The sequence below is a fragment of the Pyxicephalus adspersus genome, chromosome Z (genome assembly GCF_032062135.1).
Source record: "Pyxicephalus adspersus chromosome Z, UCB_Pads_2.0, whole genome shotgun sequence".
Classification (NCBI taxonomy): domain Eukaryota; kingdom Metazoa; phylum Chordata; class Amphibia; order Anura; family Pyxicephalidae; genus Pyxicephalus; species Pyxicephalus adspersus.
In genome coordinates this window covers 10,894,263-10,918,611 of record NC_092871.1, presented here as the reverse complement: position 1 = coordinate 10,918,611, position 24,349 = coordinate 10,894,263, and the positions used below count along the sequence as shown (strand labels likewise).

General features: G+C 42.5%; 1 protein-coding gene across 4 annotated transcripts in view; it reads left to right on the top strand.

Annotated features, from left to right (window-relative positions):
• The window catches only part of PRRC2A (proline rich coiled-coil 2A), a 41,237-nt gene extending 17,273 nt beyond the window's left edge, over window positions 1–23,964 (top strand). For 2 of the 4 annotated variants that reach the window (XM_072431946.1, XM_072431947.1), the window contains exons 3-32: window positions 1,047–1,224; window positions 1,628–1,727; window positions 1,949–2,021; window positions 3,360–3,503; window positions 3,846–4,027; window positions 5,039–5,118; window positions 5,733–5,872; window positions 5,958–6,042; window positions 6,125–6,353; window positions 6,442–6,724; window positions 7,103–7,326; window positions 7,917–8,217; window positions 9,062–9,263; window positions 11,514–13,457; window positions 13,545–13,756; window positions 14,735–14,829; window positions 14,916–15,027; window positions 16,270–16,346; window positions 16,456–16,617; window positions 17,706–17,828; window positions 17,963–18,037; window positions 18,469–18,595; window positions 19,161–19,201; window positions 19,316–19,383; window positions 20,224–20,455; window positions 20,882–20,977; window positions 21,395–21,556; window positions 21,837–21,925; window positions 22,734–22,797; window positions 23,654–23,964. In XM_072431946.1, the coding sequence (XP_072288047.1) occupies window positions 1,047–1,224; window positions 1,628–1,727; window positions 1,949–2,021; window positions 3,360–3,503; window positions 3,846–4,027; window positions 5,039–5,118; window positions 5,733–5,872; window positions 5,958–6,042; window positions 6,125–6,353; window positions 6,442–6,724; window positions 7,103–7,326; window positions 7,917–8,217; window positions 9,062–9,263; window positions 11,514–13,457; window positions 13,545–13,756; window positions 14,735–14,829; window positions 14,916–15,027; window positions 16,270–16,346; window positions 16,456–16,617; window positions 17,706–17,828; window positions 17,963–18,037; window positions 18,469–18,595; window positions 19,161–19,201; window positions 19,316–19,383; window positions 20,224–20,455; window positions 20,882–20,977; window positions 21,395–21,556; window positions 21,837–21,925; window positions 22,734–22,797; window positions 23,654–23,761 (6,008 nt within the window). In that variant the 3' untranslated portion in view covers window positions 23,762–23,964. The remainder of the gene's footprint in view (window positions 1–1,046; window positions 1,225–1,627; window positions 1,728–1,948; window positions 2,022–3,359; window positions 3,504–3,845; window positions 4,028–5,038; window positions 5,119–5,732; window positions 5,873–5,957; window positions 6,043–6,124; window positions 6,354–6,441; window positions 6,725–7,102; window positions 7,327–7,916; window positions 8,218–9,061; window positions 9,264–11,513; window positions 13,458–13,544; window positions 13,757–14,734; window positions 14,830–14,915; window positions 15,028–16,269; window positions 16,347–16,455; window positions 16,618–17,705; window positions 17,829–17,962; window positions 18,038–18,468; window positions 18,596–19,160; window positions 19,202–19,315; window positions 19,384–20,223; window positions 20,456–20,881; window positions 20,978–21,394; window positions 21,557–21,836; window positions 21,926–22,733; window positions 22,798–23,653) is intronic. The other 2 variants (XM_072431948.1, XM_072431949.1) reach the window with 2 other exon arrangements.
• Window positions 23,965–24,349: the final 385 nt, after the last annotated feature.

Genomic DNA, 24,349 nt, shown 5'->3' with positions numbered 1-24,349 from the left:
TCATGATCCAAAGCATACCACCTGATCTGTAAAACATGGCGGAGGCAGTGTGAAGGCTTGGGCGTGCATGGCTGCCATGGCACTGGGACACTAGTGTTTATCCATGATGTGACACAGGACAGAAGCAGCTGATTGAGGTGTTCAGAGACATACTGTCTGCTCAAATCCAGCTAAATGCAGTTACATTTATTGGGAGGCGTTTCATAATACAGATGGACAATGATCCAAAACATACAGCCAAAGCAACCCAGGAGTTTATTAAAGCAAAGAAGTTGAATATTCTTGAATGGCCAAGTCAGTCACCAGATCAGAACCCAATTGTGCATGCATTTCACTTGTTGAAGACTAAACTTTGGACAGAAAGGCAGACAAACAAACAGCAACTGAAAGCTGCTGCTGTAAAGGCCTGGCAGAGCATTAAAAAGGAGGAAACCCGGCATCTGGTGATGTCCATGGGTTCCAGACTACAGGCTGTCATTGCCAGCAAAGGGTTTTCAACCAAGTATTATAAATGAACATTTTATTTTTAGCTTTTTAATTTGTCCAATTACTTTTGAGCCCCTGAAATGAAGTGATTGTGTTAAAAAAAAAAAAGGCTTTCGTTCCTCACATTTTTATGCAATCTTTTTGTTCAACCCACTGAATTAAAGCTCAAAGTCTGCAGTTTAACTTTGATTGGAACCATTGTTGTCCTCACATTGGAGGATATTCGCAGAGAGCAGAGCTGTGATTGGTTTTCAAGAGAGCACTCCATTCCAGGATGATTGCAGTCTACATTGGGGCAGATAATAAACCAGCTACCCCTTACATAGAGAGATAAGGTGTTACACGAGGCAATGTGCAGGAGTCATCATTCTGGATTACTGCAAACATCAGAAATCAATACACAAAGGATACCAAGATTTAAAAATAATACATGCTACCCTTGTATTTTCATGATGTGTTTAGCTTGGATTTCAGTTTTTAATGTTTTGTATTGCTTGATGAGAAATTACAGATATCTTTTGTCCATTTTTCCTAATTAAACTCTTATTTTTTTTACCTAGTCACCCCCCGCCATGGCCTGCAGAGTCTCGGTAAAGTTGCCATTGCAAGGCGTATGCCCCCCCCAGCAAACCTTCCGAGTCTGAAAGCAGAAAATAAAGGGAATGACCCAAATGTATCACTAGTTCCCAGAGACGGATCAGGATGGGCAAGCAAGCAGGATACAACAGAGCCAAAGAGGTGAGGGGCCACAATGATCTCCATGCCTAGCTATGTTTCCGAAGCAGTAGCCTTATGTCATTTTAGTTTGTGCTAAAGAGGTCTGTTGCATATGCTAGTGTTTGTATGAGAATTTTTACTATGGAATAAAATGTAACATTTTGAAAGGAGCCTGCTCAGAGAGAAGTTTGGGGGCTTTTATTTCTAAGTTTTGATAATACAAGTTATCGGGGGTTTGATAAGTCAATGAATAAACATGACATTTAATATGCTCACAACTTCAAGTCGTGTACTTTGACAACCAAGGATCAGGATGATAGACCTAGAGATTGCATTTTTGAAGTGACATAAACCATATTTCTGTCCTGAATAATCCTGCGTATTTGTGCCTTAATTTTATTAATACATTTTTCTCCCATTTTAGTACCGATGTCTCTCCAGCAGCGCAGCCGGAGTCGCAGCCACAGCTGGCTTCACAGACGTCTGCATCAAACCAGTCGAAGCGTCCCCCAGTTCCACAAGAGGTAGTATTCAGTTCTTTACTAACAAATATTTCTTGGGGATAGCTTGTGACCTTTTGTAATCTGAACTATTAGTTTAGTAAATGAGATTACCTGGGCTTTATACTTTTTGTAACCTGTGATATATTTCAGAGAACCCAGCCATATGTAGTCTACTGAGTTTGGAGATGGCAGTCTGCATTTCCTTGTACTTATGATTTTTTTTTTCTTTCTTTTGTTTTTAGCCCCCCCAAACAGCCGCCGTCGTGGTAAAGACTTGGGCACAAGCCAGTACCACACATGTAGCACAAGGAGATGGTATGTAACATGGCATACTGCTGGGTCAATGTAATCAATTGTCATCTTGGTCACCTCTGCGCCCAGTAGCACTTCTTCAGTGTTTGGCGACCAGCTCAGACTGAAGCTCTCCTGCCAAACACTATGCTTCTTCCAATCTTGAGATATTGTACTTCAATCTCGAAAATTTTAACTGGAAATTGCAAATTCTGACACAAATTTGATTTTTCTTTTCTTTAAAAGGTTTTCGGTAGTGATGAAAGCTGTCACATTTTACATGTTTCCTCCTTGTGTGGTAGGGGATTTACCATGGTTTGCATATGGTCCTGGATGCTCTATCTGAGCCATATAGCTTACTTCATAAATTATTTTCTTACTGAGCAGGGTAAAGCACACGTGGGCATTTAATAAATGCTATTTGTAATTGCTAATCTGAAGATAGCAATTCTGCAAGAATTCTGCAACGTCAAGAAGGCATTTTGTGAGCATTTAGTATTCATCTGCTGACCTCAGGCTCTTAGTCTTCCAAAACCTGATGAATGCCCAGTAAGACTTTAACTATATGGTGCCTGAGAGACTTTAAAGACATAAGGATATTCATTTTTCAGACTAAGATGAGTCAACTTGACGAAAATGTGATATTTGGAGAGTAGAGGCTCATTACTGACCTGTGTGGATTTATTATTTTACTGTACTGGGACATAGACACAAATTAGAAAGAGTAAAGTCAGATTTCTGTGCTCCAGGTCATTGACTAAGTATTGAGACCATTAAATCAGCATGACAGCCAGGAAACCATTTTTGCAAGAAGAGAAACAAACACAGGTTGCAGAAGTTGGACCTGTGGCTTAACCTTGCTGTTTGATCAATTTTGTGGCTAGCTAACAGCAGGAGGAGGTTGAACAAAGCTCTGAATTAAAGTTAAAGTTAATGGACGCTAAGGGGCGCTTTGTGGGTAGCTGAAGATTCTGTAGATAATTTTACTGATTTTTTTCGGTTGTTCCTGCATATATGGCTATTGAAAGGTTGAATCGCATAGGCATTATGATGGTAAGAAGGACCCCAGGCACCACCGTGAAGCATGGGGATTGGTTAAGTCACCTCCACTTAGTATAGTTTTAATTTAAATGTTGGCTGGTCAGGACATTTAAAAATTGGAAACCTTTGGCTAATTAAAGGTCGGATTGAGGAGGGTCTTATACTTAGTTAATGTCCAGTTCAGATAATGGGTTTCATTAAAAGGTTGTCATTGAATGGGTCTAGTTTGGCCTCCTGGAAAAACCAATTTTTTCAAAATTTTGCATTAATATGGCAACACAAGTATACAAAGCGACAAAGGTATTTTTCCTGTAAATGTAGGTGGAAAGGCATCAAGCCAACTGTCGCCATTCTCTCGCGAGGAATTTCCAACCCTGCAGGCGGCTGGGGACCAGGACAAAAGTGGGCAAGACCAGAGCACCTCCGCTGTGTCGTATGGGCCAGGACCAAGCCTCCGCCCCCAGAGTAAGGCTTCTGTTGTGCATGGGGCTTCTATCAAGTTGTTCTCTAGAATAACTTATACTGTCTAAGCAGTCTAGTCTTTGGTAAAGTCCCCTAATTGCCTAGAAATCCAATAGTAGTCCCTTTAGTATTCCCTTGTTTAGATCTGGTTGTGTTTTTGTATGTTAAAAGCCATCTTGTAATTGATATTGCTTCCTCCTCCTAGATTGTAAGCTCTTCAGGGAAGGGTCCTCTCCTCCTCCTGTGTCACTGTCTGTCATTTGCAACCCCTATTTAATGTACAGCGCTGTGCAATATGTTGGCGCTATATAAATACTGTTTATTAATAATAATTCTACTTTGCAGATGCCACATCCTGGAGGGACGGGGGCGGGAGGGGGGGGCTGGCTCCAGGCTCCTTGGATGGCGATGGTCGTGAGCCTACTGAGGTGGCACACGTCCCCAACAGTGAGCCAGCCCCCCGTCCAGGGCTGCCTCCCCCTGCTCCCCAACAGTTCCCTCCATATCGGGGGATGATCGCACCATTCGTGAGTATGAGAATACCTATCTGTTCCTTTCTTGTCATCTGTACCACAATTACAAATATTTAATTTCCCACTTACACTGCTTCTAACAGTCATTTCACTTTGGATAAAAAATGGTAGCCGCAGATATTTGTAATTAAATACTCTTGTGGTGACCTCACACACATTTCATTTGCTTGAATATATCATAATGATGTCTCACTGTCTCATATCCAGTCCTGTAGTGCCGAACTCCAGGGATGGTATTACCAAAGGCACGGTAGGCTTGTTCCTATAGGCAGCTTAGATAAAGTGATAGCTTTTTCTTTAAAGACCTCCAACCAAGATGCCTTGCCCTGCTCTCCCAAGTCTAATAGACCCCTGATGCCCCTTTAAGTGGGAACTTAACCTATGTTACTCACTGACATGTTCTATCTCCTATGACACCTATCTGATGCTACACTGAACATGTGGAGTGCTTTTAGCAGTCCTCAACCCAGACATTTTTTTAAGCTTGGTGCGAAGAAATTGTAGGCGTGTGGAAGCCCCTGAATTGTGACCCAACTCGTCAGTAACCACCCGAAAACAGCCGGGTAGTGCACCCGGCATAAAGGGGGTTGAGGAGAACACTGGCTTTTAGAATTTTTTGTCCTTTGTGACACAAGTCCACCTAAAATTTTGGTCCTAGTGTTTTTGAATAAGCAATAAATACATCCTATTCCAGTTGTGCCTGGTTGTTCCTTCCTTCACCGCGTCAGCAGTGTGAAATACAGTAGTGCTGTAATGGGAGCAGTAGTGTTGCCACCTCCATTGTGTGATGACTTCTGTCACATAGGAAGAAGTCACATTACCTATATGGGATTTTTGTTCAAGGGAAGGGGCGCTGGGAATTCACTAAAAGGCAAATTTCACTGGGTCCCGGAGTTCCTTTACCCGTCCATCTTCAAACGTATTTGGAATTCTCTCCTATAGTATAATATATTGGCTATTGAAAAATAATCAGGTTTTTGAAGTCTTTGTTATTTTATCCCCTAGATGTACCCCCCGTATTTACCGTTTCCGCCTCCATATGGTCCACAAGGAGCCTTCCGCTTTCACGGTCCAGATGCTCCAAGGTACTACAGAACTTTTATGCACATATCTATAGTGACAGTGAGGGGGACACAGGAACAGGAAGTGAAGGAAGCACAGATTACAGAATGGATAAAACATAAGCAGGGAGATTCTTGTACTACAGCTTCCTCTGCAGCTAGGGGAACCTTGAACCATGATGGTGACATATTACAGTTTTACTTTAAATCTGGTAAGACTAGCAGTCAGATGAAGTGGTACCTACTGGTTGTTTCCTCAATCCTCCTCTATGTGCATTTTAAGCTTAAGGCTGATTTACATTTGGAAAGCTTATCCTACACCCAATAAGTTTTTTCTTTAATTTGATAGAATTTAGTTTACACGGGTGAAAATTGCAAGTTTAGTTGCGAGTTTATAATGGAAGACTTGATGAACCCTGCTCTTACACCCTCAGTTTTAAATATGAATAGAAGTTTCATATGGTGTAACCTAGTTTTAGAATTTTCGTTGTTAATTTAAAATAGGAATTACTCGACTATGCATGCAGCTAGAGAGGTTAGGAATGGTTTAGTTAAAAGTAGTAACTGCTTTTTGAGAGTATAAAAATAACTTTATTGTCCATAGTCTGTGCACAAGTGAACATATATTTCCTGTGTAGATTTCCACGGCTGGCTCCTCCACGTGCTCCTCAAGCCGCACCCAGGCTGTCTGAAGGCGTGAACCGCCCGTCTATCTTGAAGCAAGATGACCTGAAAGAATTTGATGAGCTGGATCAAGAGACAGACGATGGATGGGCAGGTGAATATCTGGTCATTGCATCCTCACTCTGCATCAAGTGATTTCTTCTCACAGGTAATGGTACTTAATTTGTTCTATCTTCCAGGGGCACATGAAGAGGTGGACTATACAGAAAAACTGAAATTCAGTGATGATGAGGATGGAAAGGATACAGACACAGAAGAAAAGAGGTGCTTTTTTTTTTCCCTTTTAGGCTTTAAATATGTTTTGTCCACTGATCTCCATGCTAAGATTCTTCCATTTTGTTTACAGAGAGACCCCAGTCACTAATACTGATAAGCAGTCAGTGCTCCCACCTCAGAAAGTTGTTGAGACCTCTGATTCAAGAAAGGCCTCACCCATGGAGGAAAAGCCTCCAGTAGTTAAGGCTGCATGGACAGAAGTGTCTCGATCTCCCGAGCCATCACCAGCACCTGCTGCCATTGCTTCTCCTCCGCAGAGGGGACAGTCTGCACATCGTGGGCCACCACCAGAGCACAAGGTATAATAAATGTCTAAGGTGCCATGCCTATTTTTTTATTTTATTATTTCTTTATTTTTTATTATTTCATTATTTCCCTACTTTAAAGGAAAAGCCGTTGGCATCCACAGCGGTGGCACCTGTGGAAGATGACGATGAAGCTTGGCGTCAGCGCAGGAAGCAGTCATCCTCGGAGATCTCCCAAGCAGTGGAGCGTGCTCGTAGGAGGAGAGAAGAGGAGGAGCGCAGGATGGAGGAAGAGAGGAGAGCAGCCTGTGCTGAGAAGCTCAAGCGTCTGGATATGAAACGCCGAGTAGCCCCAGAAGAGCTGGAGTTGGCAGGCAGGAGTGGGCCCAGCGAGGTGCCAGAGCCACCATCACCGAATGCCCCTGGTATAATATAATTTTAGACCAATGTTTATATTGTTAAAAAAAAAAAAAAGTCACATACGATAACATGACAGAACATTACACAGTTAAAAGCAGGAACATTACACAGTTAAAAGCAGGCCAACTTCTGTGATCGCACTGGCCAATGAAGCGTTGAAGGGTATGGAGCCAGAAAGGTGATGATAACTTAATGGTTGCTTTGCCACAGCCCCATCTCATGTGCTTTTGGTTTGATTTTGAACTGCACACACCTATTCTTAGTATGTTAAGTTGAATCTCAGATTGCTACGTTAACCAAATAGTAAAGTATTTTTACATGTTTTAAACATAGCAGTTTTTTCAATATTTGCCTGAACATTCCTTGTGATTTTTCTATTGCAGTGGCAGAACAAGTGGTAGTTCCTGAACCTCCTCCACAGCCCACAGTAACTCCGCCACAAGCTGAAGTTCCACAAGTGAAAGGTGAACCTAGCCCACCTCCCCGGCCAGAGCCCAAACTGGAGCCACCACCAGCGGTGAGCCGCCTGCCGGCTTCGGGACCTTCCCAGGGAGGATACAACAAATTTCAGAAGAGTTTGCCACCTCGCTTCCAGCGTCAGCAGCAGGTAATGGACACTGCAGGTTGACTCTCTAGGGCAGTGTTTCTCAACCAGGGTTGCTCCGGAGGTTGTTAGGGGTTTTTGAGCATTAGAGCAATTTGTCCCTCTCAGGTCAGTTTTGTTGGCTATCTGTAGGGATGCCATTCTTCCCACTGGCCACCAATGTAAGAGGCATACATTTCACTGCCCATCACACCAATTGAGGGTTTCTCAATGTTAAAAGGGCTGAGAAGATCTGTCCTAGGGGCTGTGTTCATATCACTAAGAGTCACAGTAATGCACAGCAAAAAACACAATTCTTACAGGCAAAGTTTTGGCATCCCTTAATTGTGGAAAAGTTTGCACACCCCTTCCCTCCACATGCGCATTTCAGTTCACTTTTTAAAATAAATGGCCAGTAGGGTTGCTGGGAGGACAAGCTCCAGGAGCTTTCCCTGTTAGAATGGCCAGAAATTTGGCCCCAAAGGTAAGGTTTTGGAGGTTTCCTGGACTTCATTCCTTCTGCAGTTTTCTCCACCCTACTGAAAAAAGTGATAAATAGCAGCCTTAGCATAATTTTGCTATTTAATTATATGTATTCTGTTTTATTCTGTTAGGAGCAGCTCATGAAGCAATGGCAGCAGAACAGAGAACCCACGCCTCCCTCTCCTGCTGGACCTCCTCCATCGCAACCTTTGTCAGCAGCTTCAGCTCAGCCTCCCCAGAAGACACTCTATGGAGGTGGGTCAATGGGAAGGACCACTCCTGTGGCCGCGCCACAGCCACCTGCTCCTCTGCCACCGCCACATGTCAGCTATGACCCTCGATGGGTGATGGTTCCTCCTTTCATTGATCCACGTATTATACAAGGGCGACCCATGGATTATTACCCTCCCACGGCAGGGGTTCACCCGACAGGTAAGCAGTGGCAGGGCATGAACAGAAATTTGTGCAGACTTGCAACTTTTACACCAATTTGCTTGCAACACCACATGTTTGTAGACAATAAGTTTGATTTCAGTGCATTTTTTTATCCTAAACATTGATTGTTTACTATTTTGTTCACATGTTAGAAAAAATGTGGATTTCCTTGTCACAGAAAATCCAAGGCTATGTACACACGTCAGGTGATTCTCGTCCGATAATCATCTCAGGGCTAATATCGGACAAGAATGTGGCGTGTGTAAAGAGCTTGCCCTCTAAGCGACTGTCCTGGCGGATCCACGGGTGACAAACCAGGAACGATCGTAATGAAAGTGAAAAGGAGAGAGTACAGCAGGGTGGGGCTCTGTCGTTTTCCCCTTCCCCCCTCCATAGAGCAGAACGGTGCCGAATGTACAGCGCTTGTTTGTGCATCGTGCAGTCTTTTGTCGTTGGAAAGGAATCGTGAAAGATCCTTTCAAATGACAATTAATGTATGGGTGTATGCAGCCTAAAATTACATGTTTACCATTATCTTAATTGCTTTCTTTAATGTACACATTAATGTACAAAAATGCTACAGAGCTATTTTTTTTTTTTTTTTTAATGCTGAATCGGCTGACAATAGCAGTGAATTGTGCAAGTCCCTGTGGCATGGCTTTCTTTATTTGGTAGTAAATACTAGTATACAATTAAAAAAAAAAGAAATCCTATATATAGTATGTGAATTAGTAGTAGTAGGTATCTGGTAAATACACATCATAACAGTTGACCCCAATATATAATGTGTCCTCAATCTTAGAGGTATTTATCCTTATGGTTATTTGAATTCTGTATTTAGGACTGTTGTCCCGTGAGCGATCAGACAGCGGGGGGTCAGGATCAGATGGATATGAGCGGCATGCCTCATTAATGAGAGAACGAGGGACTCCTCCAGCAGACTCCAAAGTAATGTGGGGCACCGAGATGTATAGTGCTCCTGAGGCACGACCAATAGCATCTCCTCTACGACCAAGCGCTGAAGAGGAGGAGCGGGATATGAGGTAAGTGCTGCTGTTGTTGCTGTCAAGTTTGAAATGTTTTGTAAGAAAAAGATTAGGTATCTTGGTTTTAATTAAGTGTTCACCTAATTATTTCTATTCAGTGTTCTCCCCAGCCCCTATTAGCCAAACAGCCCTCCCAGCACTTTTCTTTAACCAAACAGCTGTTTTTGGGTGGTTACTGAAGAGTTGGGTACAGTGGTTGCCACCTGGATTAAAAAGCCTTCTGGGTTTAACATTGCTATTATTTTATATTTACATAGCACCATCGATCTATATGAAGCAGTATAGTGTACAATATAATAGATTTGATGTTGCTTGAAGTTTGTTTACTTCACTCCCAAGTTTGTATTACGTGTAGAATATTTGCTCAGCAATAATAAATCTTTGATGTTTATGTCTTTCTACACTAAATCTGTACCCTAACCATCCAAGAAATGAGCTTGTGTTCTTCTATCATTGTGACTTAATACATATGTGAGAAATAATTAGAAAAAGGCTTGTTTGGATCGACATTTTAAAGTAACGTTAGTCTGTTTCTTAATGCAGCAAATCTATCCTAATATGGAAACTAGCTGCATGTCTCACTCTCATCTAGAAGAGTGGGCATAGCCATTCAAATCCTTTCTCCCCTGGGGCAGCTGTTTACTCTGAACATCTATTTTACAGCACAGATAGAGCCTAATATATTTCTAACTATATACAGCTGTGTCTACACAGCATGTCTTCCACTAGAAAGAAAAGGTCTCTCCAACTTTATTAGGAAACATGGCAGACCACCAGGGGCAAAATCTGACCCATGTCTAGTAGTTGAGACTCTCAATTCACAGGCTGATGGAAGTCTGTGTCAGCCTAATGTCCCAGAAGGTATTTTTTTTATCCCAAGTTTGTTTGCTGTTTACTACAACTTCTACTGAAGTCTCACCAGACCCTCAAAAGCCTGATACTGTAGAACAGGCATGTCAATTTAATGCTTCTTTTTCTCAGTTTCAGCAGACATTTACCCCCAAATGCAGAACATTTCCAGGTCCTGTCACTTTCACCTGCGCAACATCTCCAAATTCCGGCCCTACCTGTCCCCTGCCACCAGGGATCTATTACTTACTCCTATCATCTCTCGTCTGGACTACTGCAACCTCCCCTCTCTGGTATTCCACTAACCCAGCTGTCTCCTCTACAATCTAATATGCAGCCAAACTCATCCATCCTTGCCACCGCTCCTCTTCTGCTCCCTTTGTAGTTCTCTTCACTGACTTCCATTTCACCTTAGAATCAAATACAAGCTCCTGTGCTCCTGTGCCTTCAAATCCCTACACAGTTCTTGTCCCACTTACTCTTCCTTACCTGGTAAAAAAAAAATACTCCCCCAGCTACTCTCTTCGCTCCTCCGATGACCTACAGCTGACTTCCTCACTCATAACCTCATCACACGCACGGCTCCAAGACTTCTCTAGATCTGCCCCAACTCTCTGGAATGGTCTTCCTCGTCCTATTCGGCTTGCTCCTACATTCTGCTCATTTAAAAGAGCCCTCCAAACCCATTTTTTCAAACTTGCCTACCTATCTTGTTCTGTCTTTTGAAACCGTCATTACTTCCCATCACTACATATCTCCCATCCTATTGTGTGTTAATTCCCCCACCTCCTAGATTGTAAGCTCTTTGCGGCAGAGTCCTCTCCTCCCATGTCACTGTCTGTACTCGTCTGTCATTTGCAACCTCTATTTAATGTACAGCTCTGCGTAATATATTGGGGCTATATGAATCCTGTTTATTATTAGTAATAGGAATAATGATAATACAATTTAAACTTAATGCCACCTAATGCATGACACATTTTAAGGTGGTTTGCTATAAACTGACACAATGTTTACCTGCCAGTCACCATAGAGTGCTGCAGCATTCCTGTACTGTAACGGCCTGATTTTCCTAATAGTTATTTGAAAGAATAAAATTTCTTCGCACAAACAATCTAATCTCCCAGAATACAGCTTTTATTTGCCTACATGAAGGATCATCAACTCCATTTGTTGTTGCTTGTTGAAATGGTATTCTGCATAGGATTGCGCAAATACTGACTTACACTACTGAGAAAAATTGGTGTCTAAAAAACATTTTATGGGATAAAGTCCACTAGATTGCTACCGAATTGTGTTCTTGATAGATAGCTGAGCTAACACTATACTATAATGATGGTTTTGAAGTATAAAAGTTTTGTGTTTTTTATTCATTCATTTTTTGTTCTGTTATTACAGAAATGATGCTCAAACTGTTCGTTCCATCGCTCCCCAGCAAACACAACCTCCTTCATACTTGGGTAATTTCACTTCTTACCAAGAAACTGCTGTTGCACCAACCCAACAACCACTTGTTGGGCATCGCTACCCTGGTGAAGAGCATCGTCCTTGGCATCAGCAGCAGAACCACACAGGGGCTTCACAAGCACCACCGCAGCCTATTGCTCAGAGACGTCCAGAGTCTGTTCCCACCCAGCAGCCTCCAGTGTCTGTTCCTTCATCCCAGCCACAAAGGTCTGATGATGAACCGGCTATACTCAGGAGGGAATCTGCGCCTCCACTATCACAGCCTGATAACACATCCAAAGTGGAAGTCAGTAGTGGACGGCCAAAGGATGAAAGGAAAGAAATGGCCAAAGAGGAACCAAAGTTTGAAAAACAAACTACCAAGCCTGAGTACCATAGACCACCTCCTCGCCGGGAGTCCAAGACTGAGACGCGCTGGGGACCTAGACCTGGTGAAGGAGGAAAACGAAGACAAGAGGAGCCCATTGGTACCGGAGTCCCTAACCAGATGCATGCTCAGCGACGGGCAGGTCCTATTAAGAAGGGTGGCAGACGAGAGGAGGTTGTGACCAAAGAGCATCAAGATGCCAAGGTCAGTCAACCACCTCCAGCAATATCTGAGCCACAGAAACCTAGACAAGCAAACCACACTGGCAGGGACGGTGAACAAGTAATAGGGTCACCTTCAAGAAGAAGAAAAGAGACTATATCGGCTCCAGCTCGAAGCTCCCCTGCAGTGGTTCCAGCATCTAGAGGCCGTGGCAGAGGAGAATACTTTTCGAGAGGTAGGGGCTTTCGGGGTGCCTACAGTGGCCGAGGGCGGGGTGGTAGAGGCAGAAGCCGAGAATTTCGTGGTGGGCACAGAAGAGACAGCCCTTTCTACAGAGATGATGGGGATGCAGACAATAAGCTAGCACCCGGACCTGGAGGACGGGAGCGGAATACCAGTGAAACACGCAGCGAAGGTTCGGAGTATGAAGAAGTTCCTAAAAGGAGGAGGCAGCGTGGCTCTGAAACGGGTAGTGAGACAGAGCCAATCCTTTCTGAGAAGGACCCTGGAAAAGGTGGATCATCTTTGCATCATCAAACCGAGATATTGTCTTCTGGCAACCCAAGGCACCAAGAAAAAGGTAGAGATTCTGGTAGGGGGCGCACTTTTACACCAAGGGGTGTGCCTTCTAGAAGAGGTAGAGGAGGTGCAAATACAATGTCTATGACTTGGAGTGCGAACCCAAAGCAGCAGCAATCGACACCTCCTATTCCTCCTGTACAGCCATTACCCCTACCTCACAAAACTGAGAGGAAAAATGACAAAGTAATCGTGGCTGTGAGTCCTCCAGCACCTAGTGATGAACGAGTTCCACCTCCACCCAGGAGACGTAGACATGGAAGGGCTCAGCAGCAGGACAAACCACCACGTTTCCGGAGACTAAAGCAAGAAAGAGAGAATGCTGCCCGTGCAGGAAATGGGGGAGGCCCACTGCCACCTCCGCAGCAGCTGTCAACTCAAGAACACCATCAACGCCCATCACAAGCTGAAGAAGAACGTGTGATGGTCCGCCGTGGACATAAATCTCCTGATCCATGTAATGCTAACTCTGACCAGGCCAATGAAGAATGGGAAACTGCCTCCGAAAGTAGTGACTTTACAGAGAAGAAAGATAGGGCAGATGTGCCTGTCCAAAATGGAGTGGCCAGTCCACCTTCCACCGGAGGACGTGAACAAAGAAAGGATCTTTCCAAAAGAAGTTTCTCCAGCCAGAGACCAGTCATGGAGAGGCAGAACCGCAGACCCATGCATCCTGGTGGACCAAGACCAGGCCGGGGTGGAGGAGGTGGTAGCGGTAGCAACAAGAGTGGAGAAAAGAGAAACTGGCCCTCCCCAAGAAACCGAGGGTAAGACATATTCAGTAAGCTACTTTTTCTTATTACACAGTTCATGTTTTTCTTACACTTTAATACTTATTTTCTTTATGAACCTAGTGGCAGGAACCATGAAGATCGTCCTCCTCAGTCTCTGACCCTTCCTCATCCTCCTGCCAATACAAGTGTCGTCTATCGTGTAGACCGTGTAATTCACAGCAATCCTGCAGGCATTCAACAGGCACTTAGTGAGCTAGGCCAGAAGCATGGAAAGTCCGTGTCTGCCAGTCAAAATGTAGATTTGCCCAGTGGTCGGTGTCAGGGGCGAGGAGGTAAGCACAATATGTGTAAAGCTATCTTGAAGGTCTCTAACCAATACGTAGGTTTGGGGTGATAAGGCTAACATTATCCATGAGCGCATTATTCATCAACTTCAACATTAAACAGTAGCCCAAGCTAGTAATAAAAAAGAATTCTGGATTACAAAATTATTAACAATCAAAAATTGTGGCACTACACATTGGTCAAACAAGCATTAAACGTAAAAAATACCTCTGGAGATAACACATACATTGCACAAAAAATGTATGGTTTTTAGTGTATCTCATGATTGTTCATATTGCTTCCATCATGCCAAATGTTCAAGATGTCAATATGTATTTCTCCACATCATATGTGCCATTCACCATGTGATTTCAAATCAGACTCCTCTTTTACCTCCTTCCCAGAAAGGTAATAAGTCTGCTTGGCCATCCTGTTAGTGGGTTTCCTTAAGGATCTCAAGTCTCTGCTCAGGATGTATCATTTACTCATTCATGAGCAGAGTGTAAATATCAGCAGTATAGTATGGTGTAATCATTTTAATAAAATCTTTACATAAAAACACATATCCTGAGTGCTAAATAACACTGTGCAAAGCTTGTTTTATAACCCATCTGACACATTTTGTCTAGAGGAAGCCTTTTAGACATGAAATGTCAGATGGACGTCATCACATTAACAATGGTTAGCAGACCAGTGTGTGCTCCGGTGGCAGGAAACACTATTGGTGTGTGTCCGTGCACCCAGTCACAAGTTTGCAGCAATGGTGTCCCTCTTGGTTCCACTATTTGTTGTTTTTAGAATATGAAAAGTACGTTTTTTTTGTTATTGTTTTTTTGTGGGCACATAGGTATCACCCTATTATTCTAATGGGATGTGGTGGTGGATTTTTCCTTTTAAGACCAACTCTTTAGATTTCTTTAGTAATTAACTTTTTATTTAACAAACTGCCAATTTGCAGTGTTTGGTAATTGGTGATCCTTTTTCAGACTCTCTGCTTGCTGCCTGTGAATCAGTTAGTGAAAATTTTGCTGTTCCAAAACGAGTTGTGTGCTCTTTGAAGCCACAAGCGATCCCACTAGAGGTACGTCAGTAACAAAGCTTTAGCTTTTTCTGCAGTTGATTAGCCTCTGGCACAAGCAGTCAAGGAGCACCATTGCTATTTTGTAGGATGCAGCTCGTGATGGGATCTCGGTGCCAGCCACAGTGTGGAAACAGCACATCCCTCGTGGCCACCAGTTAAGAACCTTCGGGTCAGGGGTCTGGAGCAAAGATCAGAGCAGTAAGTTAGAAAAGATTTTTACAGATTTACACCCACTGCGAAAACATGCTATAAATGAGATGGGCACACGTTTATGAAGAAGGTTGATATTAGGATCTTCTTCTTTGTTAGTCTTTGCCCAAATTGTGTTCGTCATCTGAATGACATCTGTAGAAAACCCAACATCTCCTTAAAGGGGTTCTTAACAATGTTGAAGATATCCTAAAAGGCAAACAAACGACTAGTTTTCTCTGTAGGCTTCCTTGCCCCTGATCTTTGCTCATTACTAACTTACCATGCCTTTCAGTATTTTCCCCAGAAATATTTTTAAGTTGAGTGGGAAGAAGCTGCAGGCAGGTGGTGGCCCCTGTATTGTGACCAGTAAGCATTCAAAAACAGCCGGGTGGATACTGAAAATCATTGGGGGTTGCACAAGGGACTGAGGAGAGCACTGCCTTTTGTCCACATTGTGCCTGTGAGTAGAAGGCAATCTTGGTAGAGAAACATAACTTTGCTTCTTACATGTCAGAATTGTCTCCATAATGGCAAGTGATCTTATGACTGATAGAGTAAGTAATATTTACTCACCTTTTAGGAGAAATGAACAAAACATTGTTTTTACATAATTGATAAAGCAAAAGCAGGGAGATACTTGCACTGCAGGATCTCAGGTACAGCTTCTTCTCCAGCAAACCCACAGAACAGGAAGTAGGACTCTGCATCACAGAATTCCACTCCATATCTTGTGGGGCTAGCAGTCACTGCCAACACTATCTGATTATCTCAGACTGGTAATAACGAGGCTACAGGAGGGCTAGTGTCACCTGTAAGGTATTGTGCTACTGTTTTTTGTTTTCCAGGAGCAATCTCTATCTTTATTGCGGGACACGGCTTTATATTAAGCGAGTTCTGCTGCTGCCTAAAGGAATTGTTCGGGGAACTGCTTGAACACAATTAACATTTCCAGACTACCTATACTATGGCAAACGATCATTAAAATGCCAGTTGCCTGGTTCAATTGCCCTGACAGATTCAGGCTATAGTTGCTTTGCCAATTTCCTTTTTTCAGTGACACATTGTATAACACTAAGTAACAGTGAGTAAAAAACTAAGATCTCATTGGCTGATATGGTTTTGTAGGGATTTACATCTCGCTAGTGGTACCTAAACATTTACAGTTGATTTAGTACTTCATTCTATTCATGTTTGCTTTTTGATTTGCAATTGTATTTATTTTTTCTTCTTTTTTCTGCAAACACCTAGATGTCAGAGGGAAGCTTGCTCGTTCTTATCCCCTGGAGCCATGGATGGACTCCTATGAAGACCATATTCATACTGAGGTATCTATATAATTAGTTACATTGATGTGATTGTACAAAACATTGCCTTAGTGTTTGTTGGAAAAATCCGTTATAAATGTTTTCCTATTTTTCCCCCCCTCTGTCCCAGATGAGTCAGTCAGACAGTGGTGTTGATCTGAGTAGCGATTCGCAGCTCTCTTCTAGTAGTTGTAGTCAACGCAGCTCTCCTGATGGTGGAATGAAGCCTGAAGTGGGCAAAAGATCGGTACGCCCAGGGTCCGCAGGTCCGTCTCCGCATGGACACCTTCAGGTAGCTCATATAAATCTATATGTAGTATTCTATATTGCCTTCTTATTTGTAAAGCACACCTGTACAATAGAAGTAAATAACTGGACACTTTGCCAATGCTTCTAATTACGGAGTGGCAGCTCTATGGTGCTTTGTGTCTTCTTGTTGTTACTGTAGTATAGTGAAAAGAAAAAGTTACCTGGGAACAATAGGTGTGACAGCAAATGAAAAGGGGATGGAGGTGACATCACTGGAACAGGAAGGTACAGACAGCAGTAAACTTCAGCGCTATGAAGCTATCAAGTTCTAAATTTTCCCCATTCTAAAAACGTGTTCCTTTTTTTATCACTTTCTATTCTGAAGTGACACAGTGATGTTCTTTGCACATGATCAGTCAGCCAACATTGAAGCCAATAGGTCAGCGTAGAAGCTTGAGAGGTAATCGGTGGTAGTCATGTGATTCTCACTCTAATTTATTGGTGCATTGTTGGGTCTAAACCTAAATTATAGTGCTTTTTGCAACAAGGGAGGCAGTGCCTACATTCTGTGCACATTGGAAACATAGAAAAACAATGGTAGAAACAGACCAAATAGTCTACCCTGTCTTGATTTACTAACATTTTGGTGGAGAATGGATCAATGTTTGTCCCAACAATGGGCCTGATTTAATAAAGCTCTCCGAGGCTGGAGAGGATACACTTTCATCAGTGAAGCTAGGTGATCCAGCAAACCTGGAATGGAATCTGGTCCAGGATTCAAATCATTTGCTAGCAAATAGAAAATGACTAAAGAAATCCGTTCCAGGTTCGCTGGATCACCCAGCTTCACTGATGAAAGTGTATCCTCTCCAGACTTGGAGAACATTATTAAATCATGCCCAAAGTTTTAGTTCACTTACCATTAACTGGCTCACGGTATTTACTATAGGAGTTCTAACTAAAGATCTGTGTTTGGCCAGTTTAGACCTTCCTCCTTCCTGGTTTCTAATGATTTAAGGTATATGGTGGTGCAGATTTTCACAAGTTTGTGGGTATGTCTCCTCTAATTAATTTTACCATGCTTTGTACCAATTACCTTTTTATTTCTTTAAAATTCCCTGGAGTTTCTAGTTATCTGGAATCCCTCCTGATCCAATCGGAATGGGACGTGCTCAGAGACCTGCATCAGAATGTCATCGAGGAACCAGCACACCAACTTCTCTCCCCTCAGCACCACAGTCGCCAAATTCTAAGGTAAGGACTAGAATATTTATATTGTTCTTTACTGACCCCAATTTCCTGTGAATTGGTCTTTTTGCCCCTCCTATGGTCCTGGTCTGACTCCATCCCCTTTTATCTGATCTTATTTTTCCTGGTACAATCAAAAGGACCAGTCTGTTTCTCATGAAGTCATCAAACATAGCAGAGGCATGCAAGGACATGAAAGCCGGTATTCTGACATGGTAAGTCTATCAGGAATATGCATAGATTTTTTTTTTTTTACTTCCTCCAATATTCTGGCATCTTTTACATTTACACCTGTAATGGACAAAAATGTATTACACTAATGAATAGTAGACAACATAAAATGCCAGATTAAACTGTACCTGTTAGAGTATCCCTGTACACAGTTGTCCTGTACTTCCAAAAATCCCATGCAGCTACTTACGTGAAATGGTTTCTTTGTTTTGATTTGTGGCTCCAGTGAGATTTGTCTACCACATTACAAACTAGGAAATGTCAGGGTCCAGGAACACTGTTGGGTGTATCATAGTGAATAAAGTAGAAGCACCTTAAATTACTATTTTTTAATTATATCTGAATAATTTCCATACAGACTATTCTCAACTTTTATCTTTTGACTTTCATTCTTTTGAATTCCTTGGTAACTTAGACGGGCCCCTCTACTCGATCCTGGGAACTACCTGCGCATTCATCATCTACCGGACCTCCTGCATTGGACCCTCGACAGATCAGCCAGTCCCCTGCTCTCCCTGAGGGGGCCAGATCTCAGTTGCCAGGTATGACAGTGGAAAAATGGCTAATCCTGCCTTTTGTAATGTGTAATACCAAGTTGTGAGTTTGTTATACTGTATATTAACTGGTTGAAAAATAAAAGATCATGGACATTATTATGGAGTTAGTTCCCCCTATGTGGCTTTAAGATCCTCCACTCTTCTGGGAATGGTTTTTGGAGTTTGGAAGTTTGAGGTAAGGTACTTATGGATGGCAAGGCCTGGCACACAATGCGTGTTCAATTCATTCTAAAAATGATCAGTGGGGTTGAGGACAGGGCTCTGTGCAGACCACTTGAGTTCTCTGCACCAAATTCATCAAATCACATCTTTAAAGAGTTGGATTTATGTTCAGCATCACAAGCATCCTGGCACAAAACACCCTTTCCCTAATATGCTGACATGAGAATGGAAGTTCACAATTGCCTAACACGTATTTTTATGTTAAAGGACTGACATTATTGTTCGCTAGAAACACCTGAACTCGATAATTTGCAGTAGTGTGTCTCTAAATATATTTGGCTATATAGTGTCCATAAACATATCATGTTCTTGTTTTGTCTCTTTGTAGAGGATCTGAACCAGAGAGTGTATACAAACCAGTACTATCAGGTAAGGTGACTTTCTTTCCTTGTTTATAATATCCTAATCAGAACACTTACTATGCTAGCTCTGTTGGATTCTTGTGCATCTGTATTCTCAGCTCTTTCTTATATTCCATGTTAGGTGGATGTCCATGTCACAGGCACAGGCAGTGGCTACAGACCCGGAACTCCTTCTCTGCAGCCCTTCAGGTGACTCTTTGCTGACCAACAATAAATATTCTTGCCTTAGCATCTCTATTAGGGTTTTATTGTTGTGTGGCCCCACCGACAAATAAAGGAATATTTCCACAACTGGCGCCCAGACAGCAGTAAACCCTGATGGAGATCTTATCCCTCCAATAAAAGGACAGTGTGACTGAAATATTAATATGAGTATTGGCCCCAGTATGTAAGGAAGAAATAGTGTTTAGTGTTTTAGGACCTACATCAACAAGCTTGGTGCTATGTCTTTGCCTTTATATCAGTTTGAAATAATTATGAAATCTCAGAATTCATTACAAGTATTTTTTTATCTGCAGTTCATCTGCTTTTGTATTCTCATAGACTTGTGAAAATGTGATGTGAACACAAACATGCTGAGACTATGGCCCAGGAGGAGCAATGTTGAAGCCTTTAAAGCAAATATTTCTTCTCTGTATAGGGAGTTTTAACCGAGATCCTAAAGCGGAACTAAACCATCAAAACAATCAGTTGTGACCAGGCAGATTCTTTATTTCAGAAGCGACAGATGATGTCTTACGTTAACAAATAAACCTACCTGCTTTTTGTCAGTTTTTTAATTTATACTCGCCTCCCTATCTGAATCCTGTCCACTTCTGGGTGTCAGATCTTTGGCCATCTGAAGCCTGCTAGCAGATTATGCATGGAACATTTCCATATTGGAGCTAGAGAGTTCAGCATGAGGATTCCGCAAAGCTGATTGAATATTTTGCACATACTTTGTAAGGAGCTGCTGTACACACTGCTTTCATTGAAGCTGAAGCCTTTATGTTGTGTTATTCCTTTATGATAATGCGTCTCTTTCTATAGCAGATCACAGCCTCTGTACCTGCATACCGCTCCTACCCCGGGCTCGTCCCCGGCTCTACTGCCAACGTCTGCTCTTCTGTCTGGCATCGCTCTGAAGGGCCAGTACTTGGAGTTCAGTGACCTGGGTAAGGTGTCCCCTGGCAGCCTACTGTACCAGGCACCCGCCTTCCTCTACAGCGGGCCCTACTGTCCAGCCCAGGTCAGCACTGACCAACAACAGCAACTGTTACAAGTGAGTCAGGACTACCACACCTTCAAGCCCCAATGTCTGAAATATGCAATGATACTTACTTTTGTAATACTTACTTTTTTTTAGACCTGAATTAGGACTGAATACTCTTTAGGTTTTAGGGAGCATCTTAAAAATGGTAATTGTACCTAAGCCGCATCCAAAACTACATTTCTGTTCTAAATTCACATTTACATTTGAGTATACCCCAGAAGAATGTTCCCATAAAACTAACCTTCTAATAATCACTCAACAATCTCCTGCAGTGGCCAAAACAAACATTTTAGCCCTTTGATGATGAAATTATGATGACAGATTATTGGTTTTGAAAACTATATATACACTGTGGTATCCTTGCAAACTGTTTTTGTCAATTTAAAAATGATAAAGTCTGAGGAAAGATGTAATATTTGTGTCTCACTCTTTCAGGTCCGACAAGATATGACATCTGCATCTGAATATTTTTCTTCTCTTCATGCTGGGCAGAGTGGATACCTACCTTCAGCTCCTACACAACAGGCACATGTGTGTTCAGTTTTATGCTGAAGTATATTGGTGAATGTGTGAGGAGAAGGCACTGCTGTGTAGTGTGTATTCCAGTCATGGTGACACATATGAGGCGGAATTGACATTACTGTGCACCTGTACTACGTATAAATTTGGTGTGGTGTGTGTGTGTGGGATGACACCACGGCCTGTACTGTACCTGTCCTGTACATTCAAGTCATGGTGACGTATATGAGGCTGAATTTTCAATATTATATATACTGTGCCCGTGTGCTACGTATACATGTCAAGGTGTGTGAGGAGGAGAGGACACTACTGTGTTTAGTGTAGTTGTACTGTGTATACATATCATGGAATAGTGTGTGAGATTGAGAGTACACTGCTGTGTGTATTGTATTGGTGCTGTATAATTACATTTACTTTCTATTATTCTAGGTTCTTTTATCTATGGTGGATGGTCCTCTTCCAGTCATGGGATTTGGCTCCTTATCATCTGCTGCCCAGCAGCCTCCGCTGGTCACTGTAGGTCAGACATTGCCTCCAGTCCACCAGCTCTCTGCTACTGGCCGCCCAATATCGCACAATGTCAGAAATGAGGTGAGAGGATATCTGACTTCCCTTGCTCATAGATCTTATTGGTTTTCATGGGAAGCGGACAGTGACTTTTCATTACACTTAGTAGCAGAATTGTACATATTCTGGGTCTGGAAAGGGCAGTGATGAAATAACTCCCTTTTCTTAGTGAGTAGAGAGGAGGTGGTAAGGAATAGAATGTTCAGTACAATATGTATAATTTAGCATTGGACATTTGTAGGAGTTACACACAATGAATGTAAGAAATACTTCTGTGTATTCATTTCTCCATTTGTCTCTGTAGTATCAGAGCCATTCGCTGGATGTGAAGCAGCCGGATAATCTGCAGAGTGTTCCAGGAGTCGGAGCTGGTATCCACGCAGCAGGAGGAAGGTGGGGATATTATTGATGATCCTGCTTAGTTCTTTGGGATGGGGGCATGAGTCGCCCTGAAGTAGAACATGTAGGACTTTTTCTGTGCAAGGCTTTTAATGTGCATTTTCTCATTTATTAAAACCTAACACTGCAAATACGGAATAATACCTGTGGATTGGTCAGAAATGTAGTGCACATCAAAATTGGTCTGCAGTCCCAACAGGCGTTAGTCTTGCCAGCTGGACTACAAAACCCCATCTCTCCTCTCCCCTTCTGTCACTTTCTGCATACATTGACTTCTTTTTTTTCCCCACTAAAACAATGCTGCTGCTTTGACTCCCAATCACCTTCCCACATTCTTTATCTAGGGAATGAGCTACTGGGAGATGTGGTGCTGGGGGGGATCCTACATCACTAGCAACTCTCCTCCACAAAACATTACAAGCCTCGTCTTATTACCAGAGCCTTTTAGCTGCTGGTTCTTCCTACTGGAGAAAAAATAAAGTTGAGACATTTTCTGAAAGAGTAGAGTTATGTTTGGGATTAAAATTTGGTAAAATGTACAGACATACTTTCAGGTCCCCTTCACAATGCAGAAACTAATCTTTAAGTTGCGGAGTGTTCACACAGTGTTATGATTGGCTGCTGAATAATGGGAAAATCTATTCATAAGTCACATGATCCAGAGGTAACCCGGACTATTTAATCTGGGTTGTTTGTTAGTATTAGAGTAATTACTATTAAGGTTTTCAGTTTGGAGTTATTTAAGCTTTAACTTGCATGCAGCTACCAAAACATTTATCTGACATTTCCTTATTGTGCATAGGACAAAGTCATCCCACTCGAGCTACGGAGGTGGCAGAAATCAGCGCCTGGATTTTTATCAGCAGGTCAGTTCATGTTGTCTATGTGCTGTGAATGTCTAATGTGTCCCCCTGGGGTGAATATCTCATCCTAAATAGTAATAATTAGTTAAGATATGTTACCTGCCTTCAGCTTGCACTCCATTATGTGCAAATCCCCAGCAGGAAGTCCCAGGGATACACAGGAGTGAAGTCAGACCTGCCATACCCGTAGACATGGAGGTGCTCAGTTTTTCTGGTAGTCTTTCCAAGGTAATATATATATTGTGTGATTGCCATTTATAGTACAACATATATATGTAACAGGAAATGATAAATTATAGTCCAGTTTGGGGTGACAGAGCTTTCCGCACAACTGACACCAAAGGCTAGATTTTAGAAGGTAACACGGAATAGGAAAGGTTTTTGCAAGCCATCACACCTCTTGGAAGCAAGACCTGTTGTGTGTGTCACGGTGTCTGCCGTACCTTGCCTATATCTGCCCAGCCCAGTGCCAAATCATCAGGGGCTCTTTAAATTTGCTAGCAAATTTGACTATTTCAGAAGGGAAATGTAATGCTCCAGCACTGCTCCCTTCTTTCCTGTACGAGGGAGCAGCGGTTTACTGTCTGCACTGGCCCAGCTCCTTCACCCCTCCCCTCATGTCCCTGCCAGGAAAGGAGCAAGGCTGCTGATATATACAAGATAGTGGCACCTTGCATTGGACCTTTTGGATGTCCGCACAAAGGAGGCTTTTACAAGTGACAAATATGTTGAATGCACATCTAATCTTATGTGAAGATTGTTGTTGGGTTGAATGGCCCGGTGATTTTACTTCCCTCACCCAGCAGTGCAGAATGTGATGGCGCCTTGAAAATTGATGATTTATTACTTTGTTCCCCAGGCCTTTCCTCCAGATGCTTCCCGTTGGACCCCCAGATCCTGGGATAGACCACCTACTCGGGATAATGATACCCAAAATTCCCACGCAGAGGGAAAGGCCGCACCTTGATTCTCCTGTCACCACTTATCCTTATCACGCTATTTGTCCCCTTGTCCGCAAAAAAAGGGGAGCGATTTGTTGAGAGGCTCTTACAACTGACAGTAGAAGTCCCTGTCCAGTTTTTCCCATATCCAGAACCTCCTCAACAAATTTATATTTTGATTTTTTTTTTTTGTCCCTTTTTTTCTGATAAATAAAGAGTATTTTCTCCCGCTCTGTTACTTTCTTTAAAATAATCTCTGTGCATCCTAATCCATAAAATCTGTATAGGGAAGGATGGAGAGGTCAGAAGACATTTAGTGTGGTTGGACCCCCTCTGCTCCGGGTCAGATTCATGGACAGTGGGATCCAGGTATCTGAAATAAATATTGTCTGTGGTACGTGGCTACCAATGCACAAGTTTGTTTCAGACACTGTGATTAGAATAATTTGTTAGTTGTACAAATTATCATATGAGACATATTATCATATCATTATCATATGACATAAGCAAAATATAGGAGCCGCCAGCATTGCTCAGCAGATCCAGGAGAGGTCGGAGGTCTTTCTTAAATGGAACTCCAGGAAAAAAACTTGTGAAATGCTAGCAATGTACAG